Genomic DNA, 27,199 nt, shown 5'->3' with positions numbered 1-27,199 from the left:
AATCCATGGTGATCTGATAAGATACAGGTGGTTATTAATATTTTTTTGTAACTGTGAATGTTTGCTTTGTTACCGAGTATGTGGTCGATTTTTGAGAAGGTTCCATGAGCTGCAGAGAAGAAGGTATATTCTTTCCTATTTGGGTGGAATATTCTATAGATGTCTGTTAAGTCCATTTGATTCATTACCTCCATTAATTCTCTTATTTCTCTGTTAGGTTTCTGTCTAATTGACCTGTCCATTGGTGAGAGAGGAGTATTAAAGTCTCCTACTATTAATGTGTGCGGTTTGATGGCTGCCTTGAGTTTTAACAATGTTTCTTTTACGTACATGGGTGCTTTTATATTAGGGGCATAGATATTCAGGATTGAGATTTCATCCTGATGAATTGTTTCTGTTATGAGTAGAAAATGTCCCTCTCCATCTCTTCTGATTGATTTAAGTTTGTGTAGGGACATAGCCCCACCCATTGGGGGCGTGTTCGCCTCGGGCTAATGTTTACGGATAAATCTGCCGGGCGTGAGCCCAGCAGCCTTTTTTCTTTTGCTCCGCTTTTCTGATACACCGCGGGAACCTGTGGTCCTGTAAGTTTATTTCCTTATTAAAGCTGTATATATCTATATAATCTGTCTACATTCATTTGCGCCACCACAAGTTTGAAGTCAACTTTGTTAGAAATTAGTATGGCCACACCTGCTTGTTTCCTAGGTCTATTTACTTGATAAGCCTTGTCCCAGCCCTTTACTCTGAGTAGGTGCCTGTCTTTGTGGTTGAGGTGTGTTTCTTGTAAACAGCAGAATGTTGGATCCTGTTTTCCTATCCAATCTCTTAGTCTGTGCCTTTTTATAGGTGAGTTGAGTCCATTGACATTAAGTGATATTAATGACCAGTGGTTGTTAACTCCGGTCATTTTTTTTAGTAGTAGATTTTGTGTGTTTCCCTTCTTTGAGATGTGCTGGTAAAGGGTCTCTAGATGTCTGAGTTACTGTGGTCATTGTTGGACTCCTTGATTAGTGATTTTCCTTCTATTACTTTCTGTAAGGCTGGATTTGTGGCTACGTATTGTTTAAATTTGTTTTTATCCTGGAAAATTTTGTTTTCTCCATTTATAGTGAACGAAAGCTTGGCTGGGTATAGTAGTCTGGGCTTGCATCCATGGTCTCTTAGTTTCTGCAGTACATCTATCCAGGACCTTCTGGCTTTCATGGTTTCCATAGAGAAGTCAGGTGTAAGTCTGATATGTTTACCTTTATAAGTAACTTGGCCTTTTTCCTTTGCTGCTCTTAGTATTCTTTCTTCATTCTGTATGCTTTGTGTTTTGATTATTATATGGCGAGAGGATGTTTTTTTTTGATCCAGCCTATTCGGTGTTCTGTATGCTTCTTGAACCTTCATAGGTATATCTTTCTTTAGGTTGGGAAAGTTTTCTTCTATAATTTTATTAAATATATTTTCTGGACCGTTGAGCTGCGCTTCTCCTTCTTCTATTCCTATTATTCTTAGGTTTGGTCTTTTTATTGTGTCCCATATTTCCTGAATGTTTTGTGATGAGAATTTGTTGGCCTTGCTGTTTTCTTTGATCAGCGTGTTTATTTTCTCTATGGTATCTTCAGAATCTGAGATTCTTTCTTCTATCTCTTGTATTCTGTTGGTTATGCTTGCTTCTGTAGTCTCTATTCGTTTGTGTTTTCTTCTTTGCCTCCATTTCAGTTTTTAAGTCTTGAACTGTTTCCATTATCTGTTTGATTGTTTTTCCTTGGTTTCCTAGGGTATCACTCACTGATTTACTCAATTCTTCAAACTTTCTGTTATACTTCTCATCCATTTCTATAAGGGCATTTTTTACATGCTGTTTAAGGGCGTCAATCACTTTCATAAAGTCAATTTTATCTACTTCTTCATGATTAAGGTGTTCATGTCCTCCTGTTGTGAGGTCGCTGGGTTCTGGTGGTTTCATATAGTTTTTCAGATTGTTGGGTGAATTCTTGCATTGGCGCCTGCCCATCTCTTTCTCCGAATGCTCCCCTATGGATCTTCTTTTACCGGATCAGGTCTCCTTGCCTACTGATGTACTTTCCCAGTGATGGCACCCTGCAGTGATAGCTCTCCTGGTGCTCCAGTGATGTCTCTCCTGGTACCAATATCAGATCTCCGTGCCCAAAGACGGCTCTCCTGGTACCCAGATTAGCTCTCCCACTGATGGCTCTCCTGGTGCCAAGATCAGATCTCCTTGCAGGTTGGGTAGTTCGTAAACAAAGGCCTTACCTTGCTTGGTGCAGGCAGGACAGTGAACCAAAGGAAGTCTCGCCTGCCTACTTGCCCTGAGGATTTGCCCCCAGAGCCAGACAAATTGAGCTGGATGGTGTTATGTGCCCAAAGAGGAAAGGGGGCAGAAGGAAGAAGGGTTCTGGATGCAAGCTGGGTGGGACAAGAAGAGAGAGGCAGTATGCAGGGTGTAGAGCCCCTGCAGGGAGCCCAGGGAGTATAGGGTGGGGGATGAGGAACTTCAGAGTTCCCTGTCCAGGGCTGCTTACGCCGCCGCCGGTCAGGTCACAAACTCACCCCGCTGCTCTCTCTCCTGGTGCCTAGATCAGATCTCCGTGCAGGTTGGGTAGTTTGTAAACAAAGGCCTTACCTTGCTTGGTGCAGGCAGGCTGGAGAAACAAAGGAAGTCTCGCCTGCCTACTTGCCCTGAGGATTTGCCCCCAGCGCCAGACAGACTGAGCTGGATGGTGTTATGTGCCCAAAGAGGAAAGGGGGCAGAAGGAAGAAGGGTTCTGGATGCAAGCTGGGTGGGACAAGAAGAGAGAGGCAGTATGCAGGGTGTAGAGCCCCTGCAGGGAGCCCAGGGAGTATAGGGTGGGGGATGAGGAACTTCAGAGTTCCCTCTCCGGGGCTGCTTCCGCAGCCACCGGTCACAAACTCACCCCGCTGCTCTCTCTCCTGGTGCCTAGATCAGATCTCCGTGCAGGTTGGGTAGTTTGTAAACAAAGGCCTTACCTTGCTTGGTCCAGGCAGGCTGGAGAAACAAAGGAAGTCTCGCCTGCCTACTTGCCCTGAGGATTTGCCCCCAGCGCCAGACAGACTGGGCTGGATGGTGTTATGTGCCCAAAGAGGAAAGGGGGCAGAAGGAAGAAGGGTTCTGGATGAAAACTGGGTGGGACAAGAAGAGAGAGGCAGTATGCAGGGTGTAGAGCCCCTGCAGGGAGCCCAGGGAGTATAGGGTGGGGGATGAGGAAATTCAGAGTTCCCTGTCCAGGGCTGCTTCCGCTGCCGCCGGTCAGGTCACAAACTCACCATCAAGATTGGTCTTAAATTTGTATCAATAAAACAAGATCCATACCAATGGAAATCTCTATAGCATATATAGATTTTACATGAATGTAGTTAACCACATTGGGTGCCAATTTGTAGGTAGAGACCATTAGTTTGTTTCCCAACTGCCCAAACCCAAAATAAACACTCAAATACTATATTAACTGCAATACTGTTTGGCCAATAGCATAAGTGCATTTTTAGCTAGTGTTTACAACTTAAATTAACCCATTTTTATTAATCTGTGTATTGCCATGTGGTTGTGGTCTACTGACAAGGTTTCACGGGTGTCCAGCATCTCTCCCCTGAAGTGGCTATATGGTTTTTTTTTTCTGACTCCGTCTTTTTTCTTTTCTATCTGTTTAAAATTTTTGCCTTGCTCTATTTTGCTAAGCCATTGGCCAAAACAGCATTATTTATTAACCAATAAAAATAACACAATACTATAGAACTTCCCACATGAGTTCATGATGTCAGAGAGACTACTACTAAACTAGGTGGATGGACATGAATCTCAAAAAATATATTTTCTAGCTCCAAATATCATAATGATCTTACCCTGCAGATGCAGGGAACTTCTTCACCTTTACCCACTTATTCTCTTTTGGTTGTCTGGGGCACTGTCAGTAGCAGCGAAGGGTAGATGGAACCAGTAATAAAAACCAGTGTTTTTTTTTTCTAAGTTGGTAAATTAATGGTGAGGGTACCAAACCTGAAGCTGTGTGGCCAAGTCTGTACCTAACAGTCTCCCAGAATGTACAGTAATATGTGTATAATTTTAACTGTAGCCATTGGGGGGAGGTGATGCGTTCATACGTGCATACACTATTCAAATAGAGGATGACATTTGCATCTCCTTATATATTTTAAAGGTTTTATGTTGGTGTCTGGTTCCAAACCCCAACATAAACTATCTTTCTGGACTGGCATGGAGGCATGGGAGTAAAAACACAACTCACATGGTTTTATTGGGAAAGATGAAGGTTCTAAGGTGATATGTAAGATATTCATCAGTATAGGATAGGGTCACTTCAGGTTCCCTTTCCTCAGTTGCCCAAGGTACCAGCTGGGGACATCTCCCTGGACACCTGCGAACCCCTCTAGAGTCAAGTCTTTTGCCAACCCTAAGATGGCTCCCTTAGTTAGGATATATACTTTGCTGTTCCCGTATCCACCCTTCCTATATCCCAACCATCCCAATCCCCCAAGATCCTCCCATCCTCCCCTTCTCACGTTTCTCATCCCATTTCCCCTTTGCCCCATGCCACCTCACCCGTAAGATCCCAGTTTTTGCCCTGTAATCTTGTCTACTTCCCCTCTCCAGGCGGATGACTATACGATTTTCTTTGGGTTCACTTTCTTATTTAGCTTCTCTAGGATCACAAATTATATGCTCAATGTCCTTTATTTATGGCTAGAAACCGATTATGAGTGAGTACATCCCATGTTCCTCTTTTTGGGTCTGGGATACCTCACTCAGGATAGTGTTTTCTATTTCCATCCATTTGCACGCAAAATTCGACAAGTCATTGTTTTTTACCGCTGAGTAGTACTCTAATATGTATATATTCCACACATTCTTCATCCATAGTCTCAGTGATCCTTCATGAAATCCTAAGTTCACATCCTGAAAAATTCCTCTCGTTTATTCTCCAAACAGTCTTTATACCAAAATTAAAACTGAGAAAATGCATTAGCATTCTGTTTTCTAGGTAACCAGGTGAATATCTCTAGTCACACCCATATCTACCTGTGCCTGTTCTGTCACGTCTTCCTGGTCTGTATGCCAGCTCTGTCACGTAGGCTTGAATTAGCATCTCTATTCAGGCATCCTCCAAATTACAGAGAAGGAGTAAAACAACATCCTGGCCCTTTGTTAGAGTAGCAACAGCCTGTCGGGAAGGCTATGTGACTACTTCAGGTATGAGCTATAGTTTGAGAGCCTGGGTGCCATATCGTGTAGAAATATGGTCCTACAGTTTTCATGGGTCTATATCAGAGCCTCTGCATATGTATTCTAGCTATTAGTGTAGTATTTTTTATGTGACTCCTGACTGTTAGAAAAAGTGGGTGTCTGACTCTTGTGCCTGCTCTTAGAACTCTTGTCTTCCTGTTGGATTTTCATGTTCAACCTCGATATGATAGTTTTTGCTTTATCTTATTTTATTTTGTCATGTTTGGTTGTTGTCTCTTAGAAACCTGATTTTTTCTAATGAGAGACAGGAAGGTAGTGGGTCCAGAGAAGAGGGGGAGGAACAGGGAGGAGTAGGAGAGGAAACTATAATCAGGATATATCATATGCAAAAAGAATCTTTTCAGTAAAAAGGAAAAAGTGGGAAAAGATAAATGTCTCAACACAGACAGTAGTTCAGTGAATGTGTACTACAGTGATCAAATCAAGGTTCTTCATATTCTATGCCTTTTTCATTACTAGGGCCTAGATGCCTTCAAAATCTTCTGCTGTGGTAAAATGATATTGTAGATCTGTAAGAACTGAGTTGGCATAACATATCATCAGGTAAAAGTGCTTTCTACATGAAACAGGCAACTTGAGTTCAATCCCTGGATGATGGAAAGAAAAAGAAGTGATTCTTAAAAATTGTCTTCTGACATCCATGTGCCTGACTGAATTCATACATAATAATAAAATAAATTTAGATTAGTGAGCAATATGTAGAGTCTTACTATACTCATAGTGTCAACCAGGTTTTTATTGTATCCTGAATACTTTGGTCTGGTCCCAAATGGACGTCAAAATAAATAACATATGGTTACTATCCCTCTATTTAAGTCACTGTCTAAAAGACTGGAAAATTATATGAATGTTAATGAAGAAGCATAGTTATATTTACATAGAGTTAGAACTGAATAAAGTCAGATTTCCCTCTGTATACTGTGAATACCAATGGTTAATAAAGGACTGCTTTGGACCTATAGCAAGGCAGAACTTAGCTAGGCAGGGAAAACTAAACTGAATGCTGGGAGAAGGAAGGCAGAGTAAAAGAGAAGCCATGTAGCCCTGCCGGAGACAGATGCCAGAACTTTACCTGGTAAGCCACAGCTTCGTGGCAAAACACAGACTAGAAACGAGTTAAATTAAGATATAAGAGTTAGACAATAAGAAGCTAAAGCTAATGGACCAAGCAGTGATTTAAATAGTACAGTTTCTATGTGGTTATTTTGGGAGTCTGGGTGGGCGGGAAATGAACTAGTGACTCCTTACAACAACTGAAGTGAAAGGACTTTTTATCTTTAAAATGTTTTCCTGAACAAAAGCCTTGCTCAAAAGTGGGATCAGTGCTCCATGGAACACCTAGAAGCTACATCACGTTGCTCTTGGTGTGACCAAGGGACAACACAGGGGCAATGGATCAGTGGCCCACCTGGAAGCCAGAATACCCAGGTAGCCTCGGCGATACTGCGGGGGGAGCACAGAGCCTCTGGCTGAAGAGTGTGTTTGGGGCAAACCTTCTAGGTGCTCTCAAGGGCTGTCTGAGACCTGATTCTCTAAGCAGATGAGAACAGTGACAAGCACCTGCACTGGCAGTGAATGTGATGGAACAGGGAGATCCATAGCTTATGGGGAAATGACTGGGTGGCCAGGCAGGGAACAGAAAAGCTTAGAGCAGAAAGAACTCTAAAAGAAAGTGTGAATTGGGTATGAATGAAGAGAAAAACAAGGAAGTCAATGTCCTGCAGAGAAATGCCCAAAACGTATTCAAACTGAGGGGACACAAGACACTTCTGATGTCATATATGGAAAGGAACTTGAGTAAGAAAATACTGAAGCTCATGTCACAGAAAAAGTACGCTCACGTGTTACTAGAAAAAGGTTAAAATACTATAGCCATTCCTGTACTGCTGGTTTTAATGTGTGGATTGATGGGATTACTCTGATATTTCCATATACACATACATCATGAATTAATCAAGTTCATCTACCCTACTTCTCATTTTGCTCTGAACCCACATCCCAGCATTCTTTCCAGTCCGTAGTAATCCCTCTTTTATTTAAAGTCTGATTTTCTTTTTGTATTTTACTATATACACATGGGAGGGAACTTGCAGTGTTCCTCTGATTATCTAGGTGACTTATTTTTGCTTAGTACAACCTCCAGTTCCATCCATTGCCCTGCAACTAGGATTCCAGGATTCTCTTGTTAGGAATCTATTGTGTGATCTCCATGTGTTGATTGGCATACAGGCCAATTCCATATCTTAGCGACTGTGAAGAATGGCTATAACAGGAACACATAGGATTCTCTCAGGTGCACTGATTTTCTTTCTTTTGCATGCTATACCCAGGATTAAGATGTGAGGACTAAAAGAGATCTATTTTAGCTAGTTTAGAAACTTCAGTGGTATTTGCTATAGTAGCTCTGTTACTTTCCATTCCACTGTACCACAGTTTTGTTTTTTATTCACATCTCAACCAGCATTTATTTTTTAAAAATTTTAGATGATGCACATTCTGCAATAGTATCTCCTTACAATTCTGATTTGCATTTTCCCAATAGCTTGGTGCTGAACATGTTTTCGTGTATTTGTTGGTCATCTGTGTTCTTCACTGAGTACTGTATATTCAAACCATTTAACATGTTTTAATTTGGCTGCTGCTTCTTGAGGACTTTCTTTTTCAGTTCTTCACAGATTCTGTATATTCGCCCAATCAGAAGTATAGCTGGCAATGGTTCCCTGCCATTCTGTATGTTGTCTCCATAGTTCCCTTTGCCGTTGTTAGTTTTTGTCTCTATTTCCTGTGCTTTGAGAATATTATCCAGAAAACCAAGGCCTGAATCACTGTCCTCAACTGTTGCCTCTGTGTTTCTTCCAGTAGTTTCTAAAATTTGGGTGCTACGATAAATTCTTTGATCCATTAGAGTTGAACTTTTAAAATATTGATTTATTATTATGTGTACAATGGAGGGTGTGCTTTGGCATGTGTGAAGATTTCAGAGGCCAACTCTGTGGCCTTGGTTCTCTCCTTCCCCCTTTATGTGGCCCAGGGATTGAACTGAGTGTTGGGTTTGTGTGACAAATCTCCTTACACAGAGACATCTCATTGGAACTGAGTAGTTGGTTTGTTCTAATAGAAGAAAATTAATAAAAGTGTTGCATTTGAATATTCTGCATGTATATATCTATTATATTATTCTAATTTTAAAAATATGTGTTTTAAAGGTTTAGATAAAAGAAAATACAATATCAAGTTTTAGAAATTTTTTAAACCAGTTTTCCTTTGTTTGTTTAAAAAGTGTTGCTTGTTAAAATAACAAGCTACTCTTGAGTTTTAAATTGCCACATTCGCAAAAACAAAATCCTGTTTATATCTAACACACAGTAAGGGGCCGTAGTGACAGATTATCTCGATGAAGTTTCTTGATGAAAGGGCTAACAGCAAATGTTCCTGAAGAGAGGAAAGAGAAAGGGGCAAGTGCAGAAAAGGAAGCAGCAGTTTTAGATGCCCATCCACACTGAGGATTGCCTATGATTCCTGCAGCAAAGATGAGAACTGGCCGGGGCGGTGGTGGTGCACACCTTTAATCCCAGCACTCGGGAGGCAGAGGCAGGCAAATCTCTGTGAATTCAAGGCCAGTCTGGTCTACAGAGATAGTTCCAGGACAGGCTCCAAAACTGCAGAGAAACCCTGTCTCGAAAAACAAACAAAACAAAACAAAAATGAGTTGAGAACTGTCTGGGGTCAGACCTCAGAAGGAAATAAGCATGGAGAAAGAAAAGTCGTTCAAACAGTTGGAGCCTTGCTCTGAACTGAAGAAAGACCAGGAGTTGGATTCTATTAAAACAACTGTCAATGACATCTGCCCACTTTCCTGGGCCATTTCTCCACAGGAGAATGCCTTGTGGGAAGTATGTCCACCACTCCTGCTAGAGAACATCACAATCTACTCTAAACAAGAAAATGCCCTGTTGTGTCTATTTTCAAATTAAAATTCTTTCAAAAGCCTCATTCATGCCTTCCTGGCTAAGGAAAACACACAATAAATGCCCTCATCTTTAAGTTGTAATGGACTTCCAGTTTTAACAGAAAAGAAAAATGGTGACAGTGGCACCCTCTGGTTTTTTATGGCATTTTCTAGGTCTAAGTGTCAAGTAACTAGATATTTTGCTTTGACACAAAGAAGGGACTACCTTCTCAAGAGTTAGTCTCTCATTTGTTGACTTAGTTTAGTTGTATTTATAGAGTTAAGGCCATTATGTTTTTTTGGCCATTGAAATAATGTTTTATGTATTCTTTAAGAATTTTATACCAGATACTTTAATCAAAGTTCATCCACCTCTGCCCAGATCATAATCTCTCTCTCATCATGTTCAGTTTATGTTGTCAAAATACTCTGGGCATAAGACCTGCCCTGGAGTGTGGTAAAGGCATCAGGTGTCAAACCATTAATGAAAACTGACTTTCTCTCAACAGCCACCAAGTGCCAATGGCCCCTCAGCTGGACTCAGACATCATACCTGCCTCCGTTCCTCCATGTTGGAATTTTGTTTGCCTTGAGTTTGTGTAACTCTTGGTATTTTTATTTTTAATGATTTGAGTGATTCCTCCTTGCCAAACACAGACTTACCAATACATGTGAGACATTGGAACTTCAAAGTCAGGGTTTCGCAATCTTGCCATTTGAGACCCAGTAATTCTTTCCTGTACAGTCTTCTACCCTATGCATTGTGAACTGTTTTGTACCTCTGTAGCCTCTACATAACAGGTACCATAACAGGTACCAATAAACGCTTTCCCAGTTTGCCCAATGCCCTGCAGGGGGCACAAAATCCATGTTTCTCAGTCATAGATAGTTAATACTTTGTAGGCAAACTCAACAAAAGGTGGGGAGGAGACTTTTGGTTGGTGGATGGAATCCTAATCCACAGTAAAGGGCACAGCAACTCCATCCCGTGTCTCCCTACCTGCCCTTACTACAGACAATGCAGCTCTTCTGAAATGTGTATGTACTCACTTGCTCTCACTCATAGAAACACAAATCCCGGGCTCTTCCATGTAGCCTGTACGGACCACACCTGCCCTTTCAGCAGTCCCAGGGAGCTCTATAGGAACTTGGTCCACAGCAATTCCCATTCTTCTACTGACACACAATCTGCTTCCTCCACTCTCCTAAAATGTGAACTCCCAGAAGCAGTAAAATCCCACCCCAATTTCCAGGGCTCTGTGTTCCTCCAGTCTCCAGAGGAATGTGCTTGCCCAGTCACTCACTTACTCTTTGTGCTGCCTCTTTCCCTTCTCCTCCTTTGTCAACTCCCCGCTAGGCAGTTAAGACCTACTGCTTCTCATGGGGTCCTCAGGTGGCCTTCTCTGTTTGCCATAGAATTCTGCATTTATGCGAGCTTATCTGTCCCTCTTTCCTTGTATACTATGGGCTTCTTGGAAGTGGTACTAGAGTCCACTATTACCCTATCCCCAGCATGTAGGGTAAGGCCAACATCAAGGAGTTCAATTAAAACTTGATAAATGATCCAAGAGACTCAAGATGTAGATCCTGTCAACCCCCAAGATACTCGTGTGAAATAATCTTCACTGCCATTGTCCTGACTGCCCCTGACAGAAACTCAATGGCAAGGAGAATAAACCCAACCAAAACACTAAACCCAGTGAGAACACATCATAAAGAGAGATCCTGTCTCATCACACAGCCTCTATTGCCATGGAACTGTCTGGCCCAAATAGTACACTCTTCCATAACTAAACCAGTCCTCACAAGTGAGAAAGGCAGAAAAAATTTATCAAAATACTTTAAAATACCTTTAAAAGTAACTATCTTTCATCCCAAGGCTTTTGTCTTATTAATCTGTTTTAATTCCGATATTTACAAAGCATTCGTTTTGACAAAATAAATTAAGGTTTCTTGTAGTGCATATTTATCTCGTGCTATCATAAGGCCAGTCAGCATTACCACTATCCGGCTAGGTTTTGATAAATGTATGAGCATTGCTCCCATCAGAGAATGGCCTTGTATATGCCAGTACAGGGTTTTAAATTAAGAGCTCTTACCCACAGAACAACTGTCTGCTTCAGGACACAAAGACCACAACTCAAAATTAGCCCCCTTCCTCCTTTAATATCCCCAATGTGTGTTGAAGATGAATTTAAATAATTCAGAGCTAATTGTAATTTTAAAACTGGGGTGATTGGATAAAAATATCTGAGTTTTGTATTTAACTAACGAAGTCTAGGCTTTTACAGAAATGAATGCACCAGATAAGTATCTGTGGTGTGGATTAGCAATAACGCAAAAGGATATTCCAATTTCTATGTCAACATTAATTAGTGCCCTGCTCCAACATCCCCGTGCCTTTGTTTTAATTTAAATGTAAATTCTAGTGAATTTTATGCTTTATATCCTCTCTATTCTTATTTACAAATAAGATAAGAAGGACATATCAGCAGAGAATGGGTCTAACCACACGCCAATTAACATGATACTGCATAATTATTATGGGATAAAGATTAAGCAGGTAAAGCTAAAAAAAACCCTAATGAAAACATTCAGATAAGGAATAGATGCCAGGGTAGAAGGGAAACAGATGTACATCCTAACTAAAGCTTAAAATGCTTGTGCTCTCTCAGTGACTTCGAGCCAATAAACATTCCTTGATCACGGCTGTTTACCAAAGAAAGCTAGGTATGGGGGAAGAGAACAAGAAGACGCAGACAGTTCTCTTTGGGATACTGCTTGGTAGTCTCTGGCCATAAATGTTATATTGAAGTTACATATTACTTAAATCAAATGGTGTCCTATCCAATATGAAGCTTTATGCCAGACATGCCCATTTCAATTCACACTAGTCACATGTGGATCACCATTTCTCTTGAGAGAGAGAACATTTGTATCAACACAGAAAGTCCTGCCCAACAGAACTGCATAGAGGGTCATCAAGTACCAAATAAATATTGTCAGTCATCACTTACTGATCCTAAATGCTTGAAAGATCAGTCTTGTAGCTGGTCCGTGAATGTGTTGGATTTACCATAGACACAGCCAAAATACCCATCTATAGAGAAATAGCTTAGTTACAGTCAATCCCTTCAATAGAATTCTGTGGGGTTGATTCAAAAAAAAAAAAAAAAAAAACCAAGTCAGATCAATACATATACCTACGATCCAATACTGATAGAAGAAATTAGGTGGACATAAGAAGTCATACAAAACATACATTGATAATTACAATCTAGACCCTATCTCTAAAAGTATAGATACACCAAAAATATACTAAATATTATAGCTATTCCCAGGGTAAAAGACAAAGATGGGGTTTGGGTATTTTTATTATTTTTACAGGTGGGGAGAGATCTAGAGTATTCACATTCTTTCTTTGTGGGGGAGACTTGAGGTGTTCATGTATTTTTTTTAACTAAGATGAAGGTGGCAACAGAAATCATCATCATGTCAGTAGTTTGCGAGTTCCACTGCAAGTGCTGACTACTGCAAAATACTACATGTAAAACTTTTTCTCCGAAGATGCTAGGCTAGACAGGATATAAAAATAGTCCACATTATGATTCATCACTTCCTTAGAAGAGGTTTCAAGCCCACAGAGAAAAAGGTAGCTGTTACCTTCAACGATTAGTTAGGATGAGTCAGTTCTCTGTCAGGCTAAAACTAGTCCACGACCAGCCTGTGCTGGAAGGTAAAAAGAGTGCTGGCAGACTATCAGGAGGGTGTGCACACAGCAGGGAGTACACACAGCAGGGTGTGCACACAGCAGGGAGTGCACACAGCAGGGTATGCACACAGCAGGGTTTTGCAGAAAAAAATGGTATGGAAAGAAACAAACGATACAGGGGATTTGAAAGTACAGAGGCATTCAGTAAGCCACATGTATGTCCTGGAGCAGAGGTGGGTGGAAAGCAACATGCTCTGGGGTGGCCGAGGCAAAGGAATTGAGAGTGTAAATGGAGATGCAGTAAGAGCTTGGAAATGTTCTTCAGCGTGGAACAGAATCTGAAGCTCATCTTACAGACTTGTTGCCTCGGTGTGTTTTAGCACAAGAGTAACAGGTCCAGTCTGTTTTTACAGATCATTCTAAATGTGGGGTGGAAACTCGAAGGCGAGGACTCATGAGAGCAAAATGTACGTTGGCCTCTGGAGGTAAGGAGTTAGCAGGTGTGGGGATGGGGAAAGTGAGCTGATGTAAGAGACAGAAGGAGACAGAACACAGGACTTGCAATAGTAGATGGAAAAAATTGATAGTCCCTGTGATCCTAGCTGAGGATAGAGTAACTTAGGGAGTTTAAGTATCATTTTTAATATTTTTGTTCATGCTTTGAAAATGTCATATTGATCTTATTCACTAATACTCCTCGCCTGCACTCATTCTGGGTCCACGCCAACCTTCTTACCTCTCCCTACTGTTTATACTCTTGTTGCTGTTTTTTAAAGTTCACTAGTTTCTGATTGTATTACCCATACAGTCACCGTTTTGAGGTCATCCGCTGGAACATGGTAAACCAGGGACACTCTTCTTACAAACACTGATGCTCCCACCCCAAGAAGCCATCAAATGTGACTGGAGGTTTCTCTCCCACCTGCCAGTTCACAAATAACCACTCAGAGGCTTAGTATTAATTACAAACTGTTTGACCAATGTCTCAGGCTTCTTACTAGCTAGCTCTACATAAAAATTAACCCATTTCTAATAATCTGCATATTGTAACATGCCCTGTGGCTTACCAGTAATGCTCTGTCATCTTATGCCTTCGGTGACTGCTGGCATCTCTCCTGACTCCTCCTTCTTTCTCCCTCTATTTCTCCTTGGATTTCCTACCTAGCTATATTCTGCCCTGCCATAGACCAATGCAGCTTCCATATTAACCAATGGTAATAAAACACATTCACAGCACACGGGGGACAGCCCATATCAATCAACTGTTAAATGTTCCTTCTCAGGTAGAGGTGGGGGTTCCTGAGTCCCTCCTGAGTCCATGCCAGAATGCCGACTGACTTGATCTTATGGGTTTGAGTGCAGTGGTCCTGTCATATCCAGAGGACATTCTTTGACTCCTGTCCTCCCTGACCACTGGCTCTTACAATCTTCCTTCACCTCTTTCGCAATGTCGCTGAGTCTTGGGGTTTGAGGAGGGTTGATATAAATGTTCCACTGGTGGCGCACTCCCCAGACACGCAAAGGGCAGTTACTGAGTGTCCGTGTTAAATGTCTACTCCGAAGTGTCAGGTTGTTTTGTTTTTTAAATGTTAAAGCTCCTTAGCCCTTTTACAGGTCTGTAATCCTTTGTCAATAATTTACAGAGTTCTGAAGAGGCAAAGGTTTCTGGAGATGATAGTGAAAGCTCCTTGCCTTAACATAAGGTTATTCACCTTGACATATGCCATATTACATGAAGATTCACGTATTTCACTGCAGAAATTGTACTGTCTATGGTTTTCACATGTATATTAAAGTGTATCTGTTAGGTAATAGATGGTATGGTAGTTTGAATGTTATTAGACCCCATAAACTAATAGGGAGTGGCATTAGCAGGAGGTTTGGCTTTGTTGGCTTAGATATTGTCTTGTTGGAGGAAGTGTGCCACTGATGTTTTCCTTTATAAGAGCCACCATGGTCATGGTGTCTCCTAACTAAGACAGATGGGGTATGCTCCATGTTATCCTTATAAAGTCTGAATGCAGCAAGACAATCAAGTCCAAGGCTTCTGATAGGAACAACAGAGAGAAAAGTTTCCCTTTGCACTTTCCCCTTGAAAGGTAGTTGAGAGGTCCATTGTAAAACTGTAACCACCCAGTGCACAAATGTGGGCATGGCTCTGTGTTTGGGGGAGTGGAGTCATTATCACTGACTGTGCAATAAGATGCAGCATTGAGAATCTGGTTGTTTGTGTCTTTGCTGCTGACCTTCCAACAGGTATCTCAAAGACTCCTGAGCTTGTGATGGCCAGATTCATGAAGCCTCCAGACAACTGTAGATCAAGTTGTCTTCTCGTGAGGACAGAAATGTGTTTCCAACAAGGTGTTTGCTATAAGAGCCATGGGACTCAGAATCAATCCCAGGCCTGGTCATTTATTTTATATATATTCTTTCTCACACACAAGCTATTGGTATAATACTCTGCTAGGGGACTTGGAGACTATCAATGAATAATGCATAATCCCAAACTTTTATCAGGAAAATTGCTCCAGTGATGTTTTATAAATGTGTGTTAACACAATAAAGTAGGTCCTGCAAAGGTGGCTACATGGTTAAAAGCACTTGCTGATCTTGCAGAGGACCCAGGTTCAGTTCCCATCACCCACATAAAGCTGCAATTGTGGGAGCTCTGACGCCCTCTTCTGGCCTCCACTGCCACTGCATGCACATAGTGCACATGCATACATGCCAGCAAAACATTCACACACATAAAATTTTTTAAAAAATAAAATTTAAGACATGAAAAACTAGACATGATGAAAGGATATTAGTAACAAGGTGGACATTGCTGTGCACCACTAAGCAGGAAGTAAAAGGCCACACTACCAGTTCTAAGTATAGTCACCTCTCCATGTACATTGATCAAACATCTTCAGGCTTAAGTGATCACAGATAGCATTTACATTGTTTTAGACATTATAGGTTAGATGACTGCAATTATACAAGAGGATGAACACAGGTGGTAAACACCATCCATCGCTTTTAAATGATGCTCTTGAGCCATTTGGGTATTTATAGAGAATCCCAGAATGAGTTCCATGAAAACAGTAGGGGACATATATACAAAGGGAGACGGAAGAAAGAAGTTCTTGGTCTAAGTGGCATTTGGAGATAGGTGAGCAAAGCAAAGTAGCTTTAAAGCATGCCTTCCCAACTATCCCATAATGAAGCACACACACACACACAGAGAGAGAGAGAGAGAGAGAGAGAGAGACAGAGAGACAGAGAGACAGAGAGACAGAGACAGAGAGACAGAGTCCTCTTGAGAAAGATTATTAAAGGCTTGCCTTATTCATCAAGAGATTCTTGAAGCTCAGATTTCTGTTAACTTTTGGACAGATGCTTCCCTCAAAGCACCATGGATTTCTACAGATTGATTTTCAGTCCTTTTGAAGTCCTAGAGAGACTGGCCAGAAAGGCCCTTACCTTCAACACAAGAAGGCTGCGCTCGAGTTGTGCCGGCCACCTGGCCTGGGAAACAGGAACATTTGACAGTTTGAGAGCGTTCCTCTATGCGGTTCTTATTGCAGCAGCGGTGCACAGCGACTACCTCACAGGTACCCTGCTTGATGACGTGGTGGCCTGGGAAGTAATGAGAGAACAGAGACCAGCTCTTAGAGTGGGACAAGATCAGTAAGAACTTAGAGATGTTTTGACTACCTGTTCCCACTAGCTATGCTATGTGTCTTGGTAGTATTTCCATTTGATGACATCTCAAATTAACATAAAATTAATAAGAAAGCCGGGCGGTGGTGGCGCACGCCTTTAATCCCAGCACTCGGGAGGCAGAGGCAGGCGGATCTTTGTGAGTTCGAGACCAGCCTGGTCTACAAGAGCTAGTTCCAGGACAGGCTCCAAAACCACAGAGGAACCCTGTCTCGAAAAACCAAAAAAAAAAAAAAAAAAAAAAAATTAATAAGAAAGATGCAGAATACTCCAGAACTCTTGTGGTTATTTTTCATTCATGACATGGCCTGAGAGATGGTGTTGAAATAATTAAGACTGCTGATTGGTTGATTTTAAAGAAGCAGATGCCGGATTATCCAGATAGACACAATATAATCCCTTCAGCCCTTAAAAGTGGAAAGACTAAAAGCATGCAGGGGCTTAAGAACTGTTGTAAGCTTGCAGATGGAGGAAGCCATGTGTGGATGAACTTGAGACTTCTGTCTCATTAGACATGACTTCCTCAAATAGCCCCAATGAGGCTGAAGTTGATTCATCTCCACGGCATCCGTAAAGGACTGCAGCTCTGTTGATATCATGACTATTGACATCTCAGACGCAAGAGTCTAAGGGACAATCAGACAAACCCAGACTTCTCCTCTTCTGGGATGAGGACTGCCTTGATGACAACTTGTTAGAGCAGCAATAGGAAATAACAGTTAACTCAGATTTACCAGTTTGCTTGCGACCACACCTGATGTATCATTCATGATCTGTCTCACCTGCTAGACATGCACAGTTACAGGCTTCAGGACATCAGTGAATGTCTTCTAAAAGTGACTCTTCATACAATTAGTCAGAACATTTTCTGGTGTGCGCTGTTGAGCAATATCTATACACGCAGGCTGTCCCAACAATGTTCTCATCTCCCCTGCCCAGACGCTACTAAAGTAGCACACCTCACATCCAGCTGCTACATGCCATTAGCTTCCTTTAATCAGAATCTATTCCTCAAACTGACAAATCTTCCTTGACCTGGCATTCTTAAAGAACACATGACAGTCACTTTACACATTTTTCCTCTTTGATTTTTTTTAATAAGCCTTCTTCTTAGACTCAAGTCATTCGCTTTTAGCCGAGTACCCTGACAGCGACTCCATGTTCTCCTCACACCAGAGGACACATGATGCCCTATTATCCCATTCTTACAATGTTAGCCTTAATCATCAGGTATCTGTCAGGTTTCTTTGTTGTGAAATTCTATTTTCTCTCATTTCTATATTATTATTCTATATATTATTATTTATATATTAATTTAATATACATTTTGAGAAGAGAAGCATTGAAACTATATACATTTATTTGTCAGTCTCCAATCCTCTGATTTTAGAACCCATTGATAATTTATACCTGAATCAATATTAATTTGATGGTTATAAGAATGATTCTCTATTAGTATTCAAATTGTCTCAGATCTGCACAGGAGGACAACCTTCACACAACTGCTGTATTATTTTGACATGGATCTTCTTTTCTTTTCTTTTTTTGTTTTTGTTTTTGTTTTCTTTTTTGTTTTGTTTTTTGGTTTTTTTGAGACAGGGTTTCTCTGTGGTTTTGGAGCCTGTCCTGGAACTAGCTCTTGTAGACCAGGCTGGTCTCAAACTCACAGAGATTCACCTGCCTCTGCCTCCCAAGTGCTGGGATTAAAGGCGTGTGCCACCACAGCCCGGCGGATCTTATTTTCTTAAACAATTTACTAAGCTTCTGGCCCACAAGAAAATTCTAAGCATATCCCATATTTTCACAGCTCTCCTCATTCCTCTAGCCTTGATGACTCTTAGGAAATAGTCAGATGTAGAAACTATGTCCTTCATACATAGACTTAGTCACTACTCTGATTGAGTGATTTGGACTCTGTTGGTGTACATATATACACATCCATGGCCTGCATTTACACAGACATCATCAAGTACTAGTCAAGTGTCACAAGTTCATAATACCCCCTCCTATGCTGTTCTATTACGAGCAGTTAACAAACATGACTTTCACAGTCCATAGTCACTGGAGTACAATGGATACCATGTTGTCTTTATAACCAAGAATATGCAGCAGAAACAGTGCCTGGACAGGTCAAAGTTCAGGAAACTTCCATCCCTGGTGATCACATCCCTTACTTGGGGATGACTGTGGTATGAGCTCCTAAATTCCATTGCCAAGATCCATACATGAGCTTGCAAGCAAAGCCGTTCTAGTGACCCCTCCCAAGAAGACACCAGAGCTGATCTGTGTGACTACGGTATACCACACAGAACTAAAGATAGCCATTTTCTCTGCAACATAAAAATGCAAATGAAATTGAAGATATTATAGCCCTACCTCCAAATGCAACCACACTCAAGGTTAGGGATTCAACAGATACACTGGACAAGGGCATCAGCATTCCAGCCGCAACAAGCAGAAAGTCCTACTAGATTATTAAATGATCCCAGAGAGCCATAATGAAGGCAGCTCTATGCTTCATTTAAAAAATGAAAGAAATATGCTTTAATAACTTCTTAGAAAAGTTAACAAGTAATTTGGACCTCCACTAATAATATGGTTGGCTTGGTGCTCTGTTGCTGTTTGGATTACTATGCACAAACACAAGTGGATTATTTTCTATTCAAACTTAGAATTGTTTCAGGCCTCCCTGAATGATCATTTTGCCTGACTCTAGATTGCCTTTACTTATATGAACCAATCCATTGTACTTCCTTGGTTTAAAGACTTATTTTTTCGTCTTCTAACCTAAGAGAAAATAGTACAACATTGATACTGCTTAAAATCCTTAGGAGTACCCACACTGTGGTATGTCAGAGAAGTGATAACATCTCAGACTTGATTAAATGTGGCAGGTACTGTTGGGAGCATTTCACAAATATCCTGTGTGAGCTAATAAAAATGCTGTGAGATAGGAATTATTTTTAGCCCAGTTTTACTTCTTAACAAAATATACAAAAATTGTTTCACCTGAAGGTCTTGCATTTGAATCTCACCTCTTTACAATCTGTGTAGAATGAGAGAAAATGGTGTTTCTGCCACAACCATTCACACAGCACATGTCAGCATCTTGCTGAAACTTACTTTCATTCTCAATGATAGTGTTTTTATGGCTCTAGATACACATGGTTTCTGGGAATGTGTGTACTGGCGATACTGGACCTTAATCTGTGGTTAAAAAAAAAAAAACTGTTTCATTCCTCTGCAGTCTCCCAGTATAGAAGATAAACACTCCAGAGCAAGGGTCAACATGAGAACTGCTCACAACATGCACTGCATGCAAAATCACTAATTACAGTTGTTTGCTCTCCTCATGTTAGCACACTACATTGGGCAAGGTGAGAGAGAGAGACCTATTAGGCCCACCATGCAGAGAAAGTGGGTATTTATTTAGTGGGTTATGGAGGGGAAAGGGAAAGCAGGAAAGGGGAGAAGGGAGATAAGCAGAGAGAGAGACAGAAACAGAGAGAGAGAGAGGAGGGAGAAGGGGAGAAGTGGGGAGAAGGGAGAGAGACAAAAGCTGCATTTTCTGGACAGAGAGATGAAAAGGAAAGACTTGCAGTCTAGAAGCAGAAGGAAGACCTGGTTGCCTCAGCAGATGGGGGAGGGAGTGGGCAGGGCTTGTCTCTTAAAGGGACAGGACAGACCATTATATTCCCATCTCTTTTTTATAATAAAAACGTGGGAGGTTAGGTACAACAGGTTAAAGGAATTGGGGCAGTGGATTCTCAAGACTGCTTCCTGCTTATTTGTGGGCATTATCTTGGGAGAGAACCTGAGAAAGCTGGGTGCTGGTCATATCTTGAAGTAGCTAGTTTCTTTGCTCCTGTCTGGTGTTTGTGGTATGGAAATGTCTGGTGTCTCTTATACCTGTTTGCCAAAACAGAGAACAAAGTTAAGTTTAGGGGAAAAAAAATTTAGAATCAGGGAATTGAGAAGGGTGTATCTGACCTGTTTAAAGTGGATCCTTCAATTCAGTTCCCTGGAACTCATAAGAATTCTTTGGGTTTTTGAAAACATAAGTTTTAGAAATATACATTGTATAAACAGTAGCATATTTATATCAGGATGACTATGACAGATATTTTTGCATAATGAAAAGTATCTTTAAGACTATGAAAGGCAGCATGAGAGAGAAATTTGATAGCGTGCACTTGTCCTCACACCTTTATAACTTGTATTTGTATTTTATAAAAATTTGATTGGTGGGGTTGTCCTTTTAAACCAACAAAACCTCCCAGCTGTCAAACAGCATAAGAAATCTTTGAGAAGGATAAAATTTTACTTGAGTTATTGATTAAAAAAACAACAGAGAACTTACTTGGTTGGCACCTAGAGCTACTCCTCAGATCCTCCATGGTCGCTGAGGGTCATGTTTTTCTTTTGATGTTTAGTGTAGGGCCTACCAGGCTCCAAAAGATCCTGTGGGCTAAGAAATCTGTAGGAAGACAAGCCTACTTAACCTGAGCAGCTAGGTTGTCGATTCCAATGATTCTGTTCACTGTCTGGAAATCTTCAGTTTAGATGAAAGGCAGTTTTGCCCAGTGGTCAGTGCTTGGCAGTTGAAATGAATTGTGGATGGACATTGCTCTGTGCCCATCTGTCTTCTCTCTTCTTTAGAGGAAGTAGAGTGCTACTGCTAGGAGCCAACCAGTATCTTTTTGTTATAAAAAGTCTTTTGATAATTAAATATTTAAATGCCATATTCCCCAGATCTCTGAGCAGTTAAGGACTGTTTACTTGGTATAGATAAGTTATAAAATTGGTCTGGAGAGTCCAAGCTTGACTGTACTGGCTCTCAACTTAACAGGTAATATTTACATTCATAAAAAGACAGAAAGAATTTAAAAACTGCTTACAATAGAAGGTTAATGGCAGAACTGACAATAGTAGAGAACAGATTAATATGTTTTAAGTCAGGGTTGGATTAAATATACTGTAGTTTTGTAAGAGACTTAAAAGTAGATAGCAATTTAAAACATGAGACTTATTATTTTGTAGTCTGGAATGAGATACAATGAACAGAAAATTATAACATTTAACAGTAAACATAGTTGTATTTAAGTTACATGTATCTACACAAACACACAGTGAACAGGAATTGGGTGAAGTGGATGCTTTGATGGGCCCTACCAAAGGCATGCCACTGCACAAAACACACATGCAACAAAGTTGGTAAGAGGAATTCCAAGACAAAAACATAAGTAAACCAAGGGACCAGGCAGGTTATACTTTTGTAAAGATGTTGGGACTTAATCACCTGACCTGACTTTCAGTTAAGATGGTGGTGAAGTCATCTGACCTCAGTTAAGATGGTGGTAAGGTCACCTGACCTCAGTCAAAATGGCAGCAGTCACATGTTGTATAGAGAAACCACTTATTTTTAGCCGGGGGAGATTTAAACATAATAACAAGAGAGACCTAGAGTCATGATCCCCTCTGTTGCTAAGCCACCATGCCTCAAGCTACAGCAAGGAGCAAAGGCTGGAACTGAAAACAGCTGCCTCATGGATCTAACCAATCTTGTCAGGAACAGAAGCAGGAACAGTATGAGTAAAAGCAGAGCTGGTGGGACACAAGCAGAGCATAGTTTATGGTTTATACCATAGCTGAAAATGTGAAAACCTGTGAAAAACCCAACAGGGCCTAGAGAAGAGCATCTTTTCTCTTTAGGTGGGGTGTTAAAGCCTGACCAGCTCCATTCAGGGTAACTCAGAAGCCAGAGAGGCTTGAGGCTGCTCCGAGTGGTCTCTCATGGCAGGAACCACTTCTGAGTGGTCCAAAAGAAAAGAGAGAAAAGAAAAGAAGAAAAAAGAGAGAAAAATCTGAGGGACCCTGGGCCCCAAATTGAATGCACTGCACAGCATGTGCAGTGCTAATGCAGGAGAACCAACTTGGGGTTGTCCGGTCATATTTTTAACTACAGAAAGCAACCAGAGATGAATGTTAGCAAAGGGCTTAAGTGTAGCCATGAAGGCTGTGGTTGGGGGCTGGAAGGGGGAAACTCACCACCGAAGCTGTTGGTGTGCACAGAGTTTGGCGTTCAGGCAGATAGAATGCAGAGCCATTGGAAAGAAACCTGGTTTTTGAGTCCAGGGTTCCATGTGTCATCAGCCAGCCCACCAGCACGTAGGAGGGAACATGAAGAGCCTGGCTGAGTCACAAGCACCAATGTAACAATAAAAATAAAATGCCACAGGTCCCCGAGTGGTGGCAGTGGGCAGAGGGCATGAGACGACAATGGGCCATGAAAGCAGCCAGGTCCCAGGCAGGGAGCCACGTAGCAGATGAGAGAGAGAGACCTGTTAGGCATGCCATGCAGAGAAAGTGGGTATTTATTCAGTGGGTTATAAAAGGAAAAGGGAAATGGGGGAAGGGGAGAAGAGGGATAAAGGAGAGAGGCAGAAGCTGCCTCTTCGAGAGAGAAAGACAAAATTGAAAGACTCTCAGGATGGAAGCGGATAGAAGATTTGTTTGCCTCAGCAGACAGGGGAGGGAATGGGCAGGGCTTGTCTCTTAAAGGGACAGGACAGACCATTACAGAAAGGACATACACAAGGGAAAACTGTCTGAAGTTGACCATCTGGACACTCAGTCAGAAGCAATGCTGTAGTAGGAGCTGCGGGCCTCTTCCCACAGTCCGGCTCATGGTTGCCTGGCTAGCTTATGCCCCAAAATAACGACACACAAACTCTATTCTTTTAAACACTGCTTGGCCCATTTCTGTTCATGTATGTAGCACCCCAAGGTGCGCTTACCAGGAAGATTCTAGCCTACGTCCATCCTGGGTCAGAGCTTCATCATGTCTGCTCTGGAGAGGAGAGCATGGCGTCTGTCTCTCAGAGGAGCTGCCCTGCATCTGAGCTCACTTCCTCTTCCTCCCAGCATTCTATCCTGTTTACTCCACCCACCTAAAGGCTGGCCAATCAAATGGGCCAAGGCAGTTTCTTTATTAGCCAATGACCTTCCTCCATCACAATGCTTCAGTTCAAGACCAAGGGCAGAAAAAGACTTCTAGGCTCACAAGTAAATCAGTAAGGAAAAGGTCATTTTTCCCCCGAGGAGAGTATCAGCCATTTTATTCCATTTGGGCCTTTAGTGGGTTGGCTGAGGCCTGTACACAATGGGAAAGACAAACTAGTTAGACTACAAACTTAAACACTAACCTCGTCCAAGAGAATGCTCATCACCTGGAACAATCCTGAGCCAAGTATCTAAACAGCCCCTGGGGAAGTCGAGCTACCACAGAAAGCTCATCACCATGGATGTAAGACAATTGTGTGATATACGGTGTTGTAATATGGAGAAAAGCATGAAGATTGATACAAACTAGTGTCTTTTGTAGTAAATTATTACCTCTAAAAATGCACAGGGCCAATGCCTGATATGTAACCCACTAGGAAGACTCTATCAAGCAAGCTCATTTCCCACAGAGTGAAGTTTCCTCTCCTAATAAAAGGGGAATATTCTCATGGGTGGAGCCCACCTGAAAATTGTAGCCAATGTTAATAATGTAATAATGAGTGACAGGCTGTCCATAAAATTTCTCTTAGGGGACTGAAGGGTTTCAGCATGGGTTAGGGGGAGAGAAAACCAATTCAGAAGTGAGGATTTTTCTAGAGGGACACTGGACAAAAAGAAAGTAAAGCCCCACCCCCTTGACCCTGCACACAGAACCATGTCAATTGCTAAATAGTTTCCCTTCATGCTTTGTCTGTGTGGGCAGAGGAATGGGTAGATATAGTGAATTTTAGTGCTTTTCATTTCACCCACACCTATGTACTATATACAGTGATCTGCCAGACTGTAGAATAGGTGGCTCTTGATGCTCTGTAAGACGTCTTATTGAAATGAGGATGCTTGAAACTGTTAAGTCATTCTTTTCCACACCTCTGAAGGTTCACACAAGGGTTGCATATTTTCTTTTCAAACAGGAAGACTTAAAATATTGACAAGGCTGTAAACTGCAAGAAGCCTTTTCTCTCACTTTCCAGAATAGTTAATGTGTACAGCACTATTAAAGGGGTTTTAGTAATCCTTGCAATAAAAATTGATTGCTTCAGGATTGCTATGGAGGGTGGATTAACTTTATCTGAAGAATAAATAGCTTAAATACATATCAGGATTTTTTATTATTAAATATGCCTTTAAGAAAAATTTCAAACAGGGAAAATATTCATTTGTGCCAGTCAAGAAAGGCTCTTCTGTTGTGAAATGGCTAGACTACAAAGCCATGTGCACAACTGAAGAACTTCTAGGGGAGCATACTAGAAAGTCAGGACAGAGAGAGGCCATGGACTGGGAAGGCTTCCTCATGCTAGTGTTTCCCCAGGATATTTTCCTGTTGAATCCCTTCTCCTCTTCCTCCTGCCCACCACTAGAAAATATACCCTCAAAGAGAAGTCTCATGCCCAGCCATCTCCTCAGAAGATACTGATTTGATGCAGTCCTGGTCGCTGACATTTCTCTCCATGCAAGCAGAACAGAGGAGAGAGACAGTGAATACAAGATTCAGGACATGAAAGCAGAAGCAAGCAGTGCTTCACCAGGGCTTGCTGCAAAACCATGGCCAGCATTCCAATGTAGCTTCCTTAGTCTTAAATTGTTTACCCTAACCCCATCCCAAAGTGAAGTGTTTATTCAAGAAAGGAAAGAAAGATCACAGCACAGAAGCAAAGACTAGTAGTCATTAGCTGCGTCTGGTCAATACTTAGGGAGACAAGTATCTCCCCAGTCCCTCCAGATTCTCTGCTAGCCCTCCAGGGCAGAGAAATAAAGAAGGAAGTGATTTCATGTGGTAGTAGCAAATGGAAATACCTTACAAATGGTGGGAGTAGGCATAACATCTCATGTAAGAAAAGAAACAGGGGAGGACTTACAGAATTGGAAAAGCTCAGCTACACAGGCCAGCTCCAGAAGTAATAATTGGGCCTCTCGAAAGTCACATTCATCATATGCAGTTACTTATGTAGTAAGTGATACATAGGCTTAAACTAATGAATATCATGAGATACTTCAGTCACTGTCATTTATTCATTTATCTTTTTAGCTATATTTACCTAATAAATAATTTTTAGAATTTCCTGTGTGCTAGGCACATGAAAATACAGCGTCAAAGCAGACTACAAAAAAAAAAAAGGTTAACTTCCTGTGGACCTTTTATATTTTAATGATGAAAGAAGCAAAAACCAGAAGAGAGCCAATTTAAACTAGGAAGGGCATAACAAGTTAACACCAGAGTGTTATGTGAGAAATCAAGGCAGTGAGAAAAGCTTCTCCCTTGTGACAGAAGCTGCATGAGAAGGGGAAGTTAGAGGACAGTAATGAAGGAGGGATGGGCAGATTACATGGGGCCTTGTGGCTCATTTTTCTCTAAGAGTGGTAGGCCACCACTTGAAATTTTGAGCTGAGAATTACCTAAGTTCACATACATGTGTAAGCACATGTGTGCGTACGCACACACACAAGCACACACACACAGACACACACTACTGAGGAAAATCAAATATACCTTTGGATATTTGTGTGTGGAGCTCAGGGGAGAGGGAAGATCTGACGTTAAGACAAACATGTACTCATATGGGGTGTTGAAAAACATGAAATTAGGTATAATTTCCAAAGGGAAAATTACAGTTAGTAAATAAATAAAAGAATCATTTCTATGTTAAGAGACTCAAAGGAAGCATTGCCTAGAAAGAGAAGCAAGGCCGAGTGCATGGTGTACAGGAAGAAAGCCCCAAGAACAGGGCTGTAAGGATGAAAGGGTAATCACGTCAGAGTTTTTGGGAATCCAAAAGAGACAAAGACTACCAGGTAGAGGTCACTGATGACCTTGAGAGAAGTGGCAAGAAAGCAGAGATAGGTCTTGATTGGAATGGGTTTGAGAGCAAGCAGGAAGTGGAAAATTGTGTGCAGCCATGGCTATTTGAGAAATGGTATTATAAAAGAAAGGAGAATGGAATTCAATGGATAGCGCATGGAGATACTACCAACTGGGAGTGTCTATAATACATCTGTTTGTCACCTTAGTTTTGTAAGTTAACTAAGCATTTCCCAAAGTTTACTATTTTTAATAAGTTATTTTTTTTCTTCTTTCATAATTCAAAATGCTACCTAATTTTAAAGGCTTTACTCCCATCATTTTTCTTAAGCAGAAGTCTATTGTTTCTACTATATTTTGCCCAGAATGCCATCACTTGAAAGACTTATTACTAGCCAGGTAGTGGTGGCACACACCTTTAATCCCAGCACTTGGAAGGCAGAGACAGATGAGTCTCTGTGAGTTCAAGGCCAGCCTGGTCTCCAAAGTGAGTTCCAGGGCAAACTCCAAAGCTACAGAGAAACAAAAAGAGAGAGAGAGAGAGAGAGAGAGAGAGAGAGAGAGAGAGAGAAAGAGAGAGAGAGAGAGAAAAGCTGATTATTTCTAAAGATAATAAAGCTAATGAGATGACTAGATTCTCAGTGCTTATCAAAAAACACTAGACCTTAGGATGCATGGCAGGGA

At 41.3% G+C, this 27,199-nt stretch overlaps 1 protein-coding gene across 1 annotated transcript in view; it reads right to left on the bottom strand.

Annotated features, from left to right (window-relative positions):
• Positions 1–27,199, bottom strand: part of Tafa4 (TAFA chemokine like family member 4) — a 201,012-nt gene that overhangs the window by 10,977 nt on the left and 162,836 nt on the right. The window contains exon 4 of the mRNA XM_057765606.1: positions 16,417–16,572. Within this exon, the coding sequence (XP_057621589.1) occupies positions 16,417–16,572 (156 nt within the window). The remainder of the gene's footprint in view (positions 1–16,416; positions 16,573–27,199) is intronic.

Source organism: Chionomys nivalis, chromosome 1, assembly GCF_950005125.1.
Source record: "Chionomys nivalis chromosome 1, mChiNiv1.1, whole genome shotgun sequence".
NCBI classification, from domain to species: domain Eukaryota; kingdom Metazoa; phylum Chordata; class Mammalia; order Rodentia; family Cricetidae; genus Chionomys; species Chionomys nivalis.
Note: the sequence above shows the minus strand (reverse complement) of the source record. Positions and strands in the feature narration are given on the sequence as shown.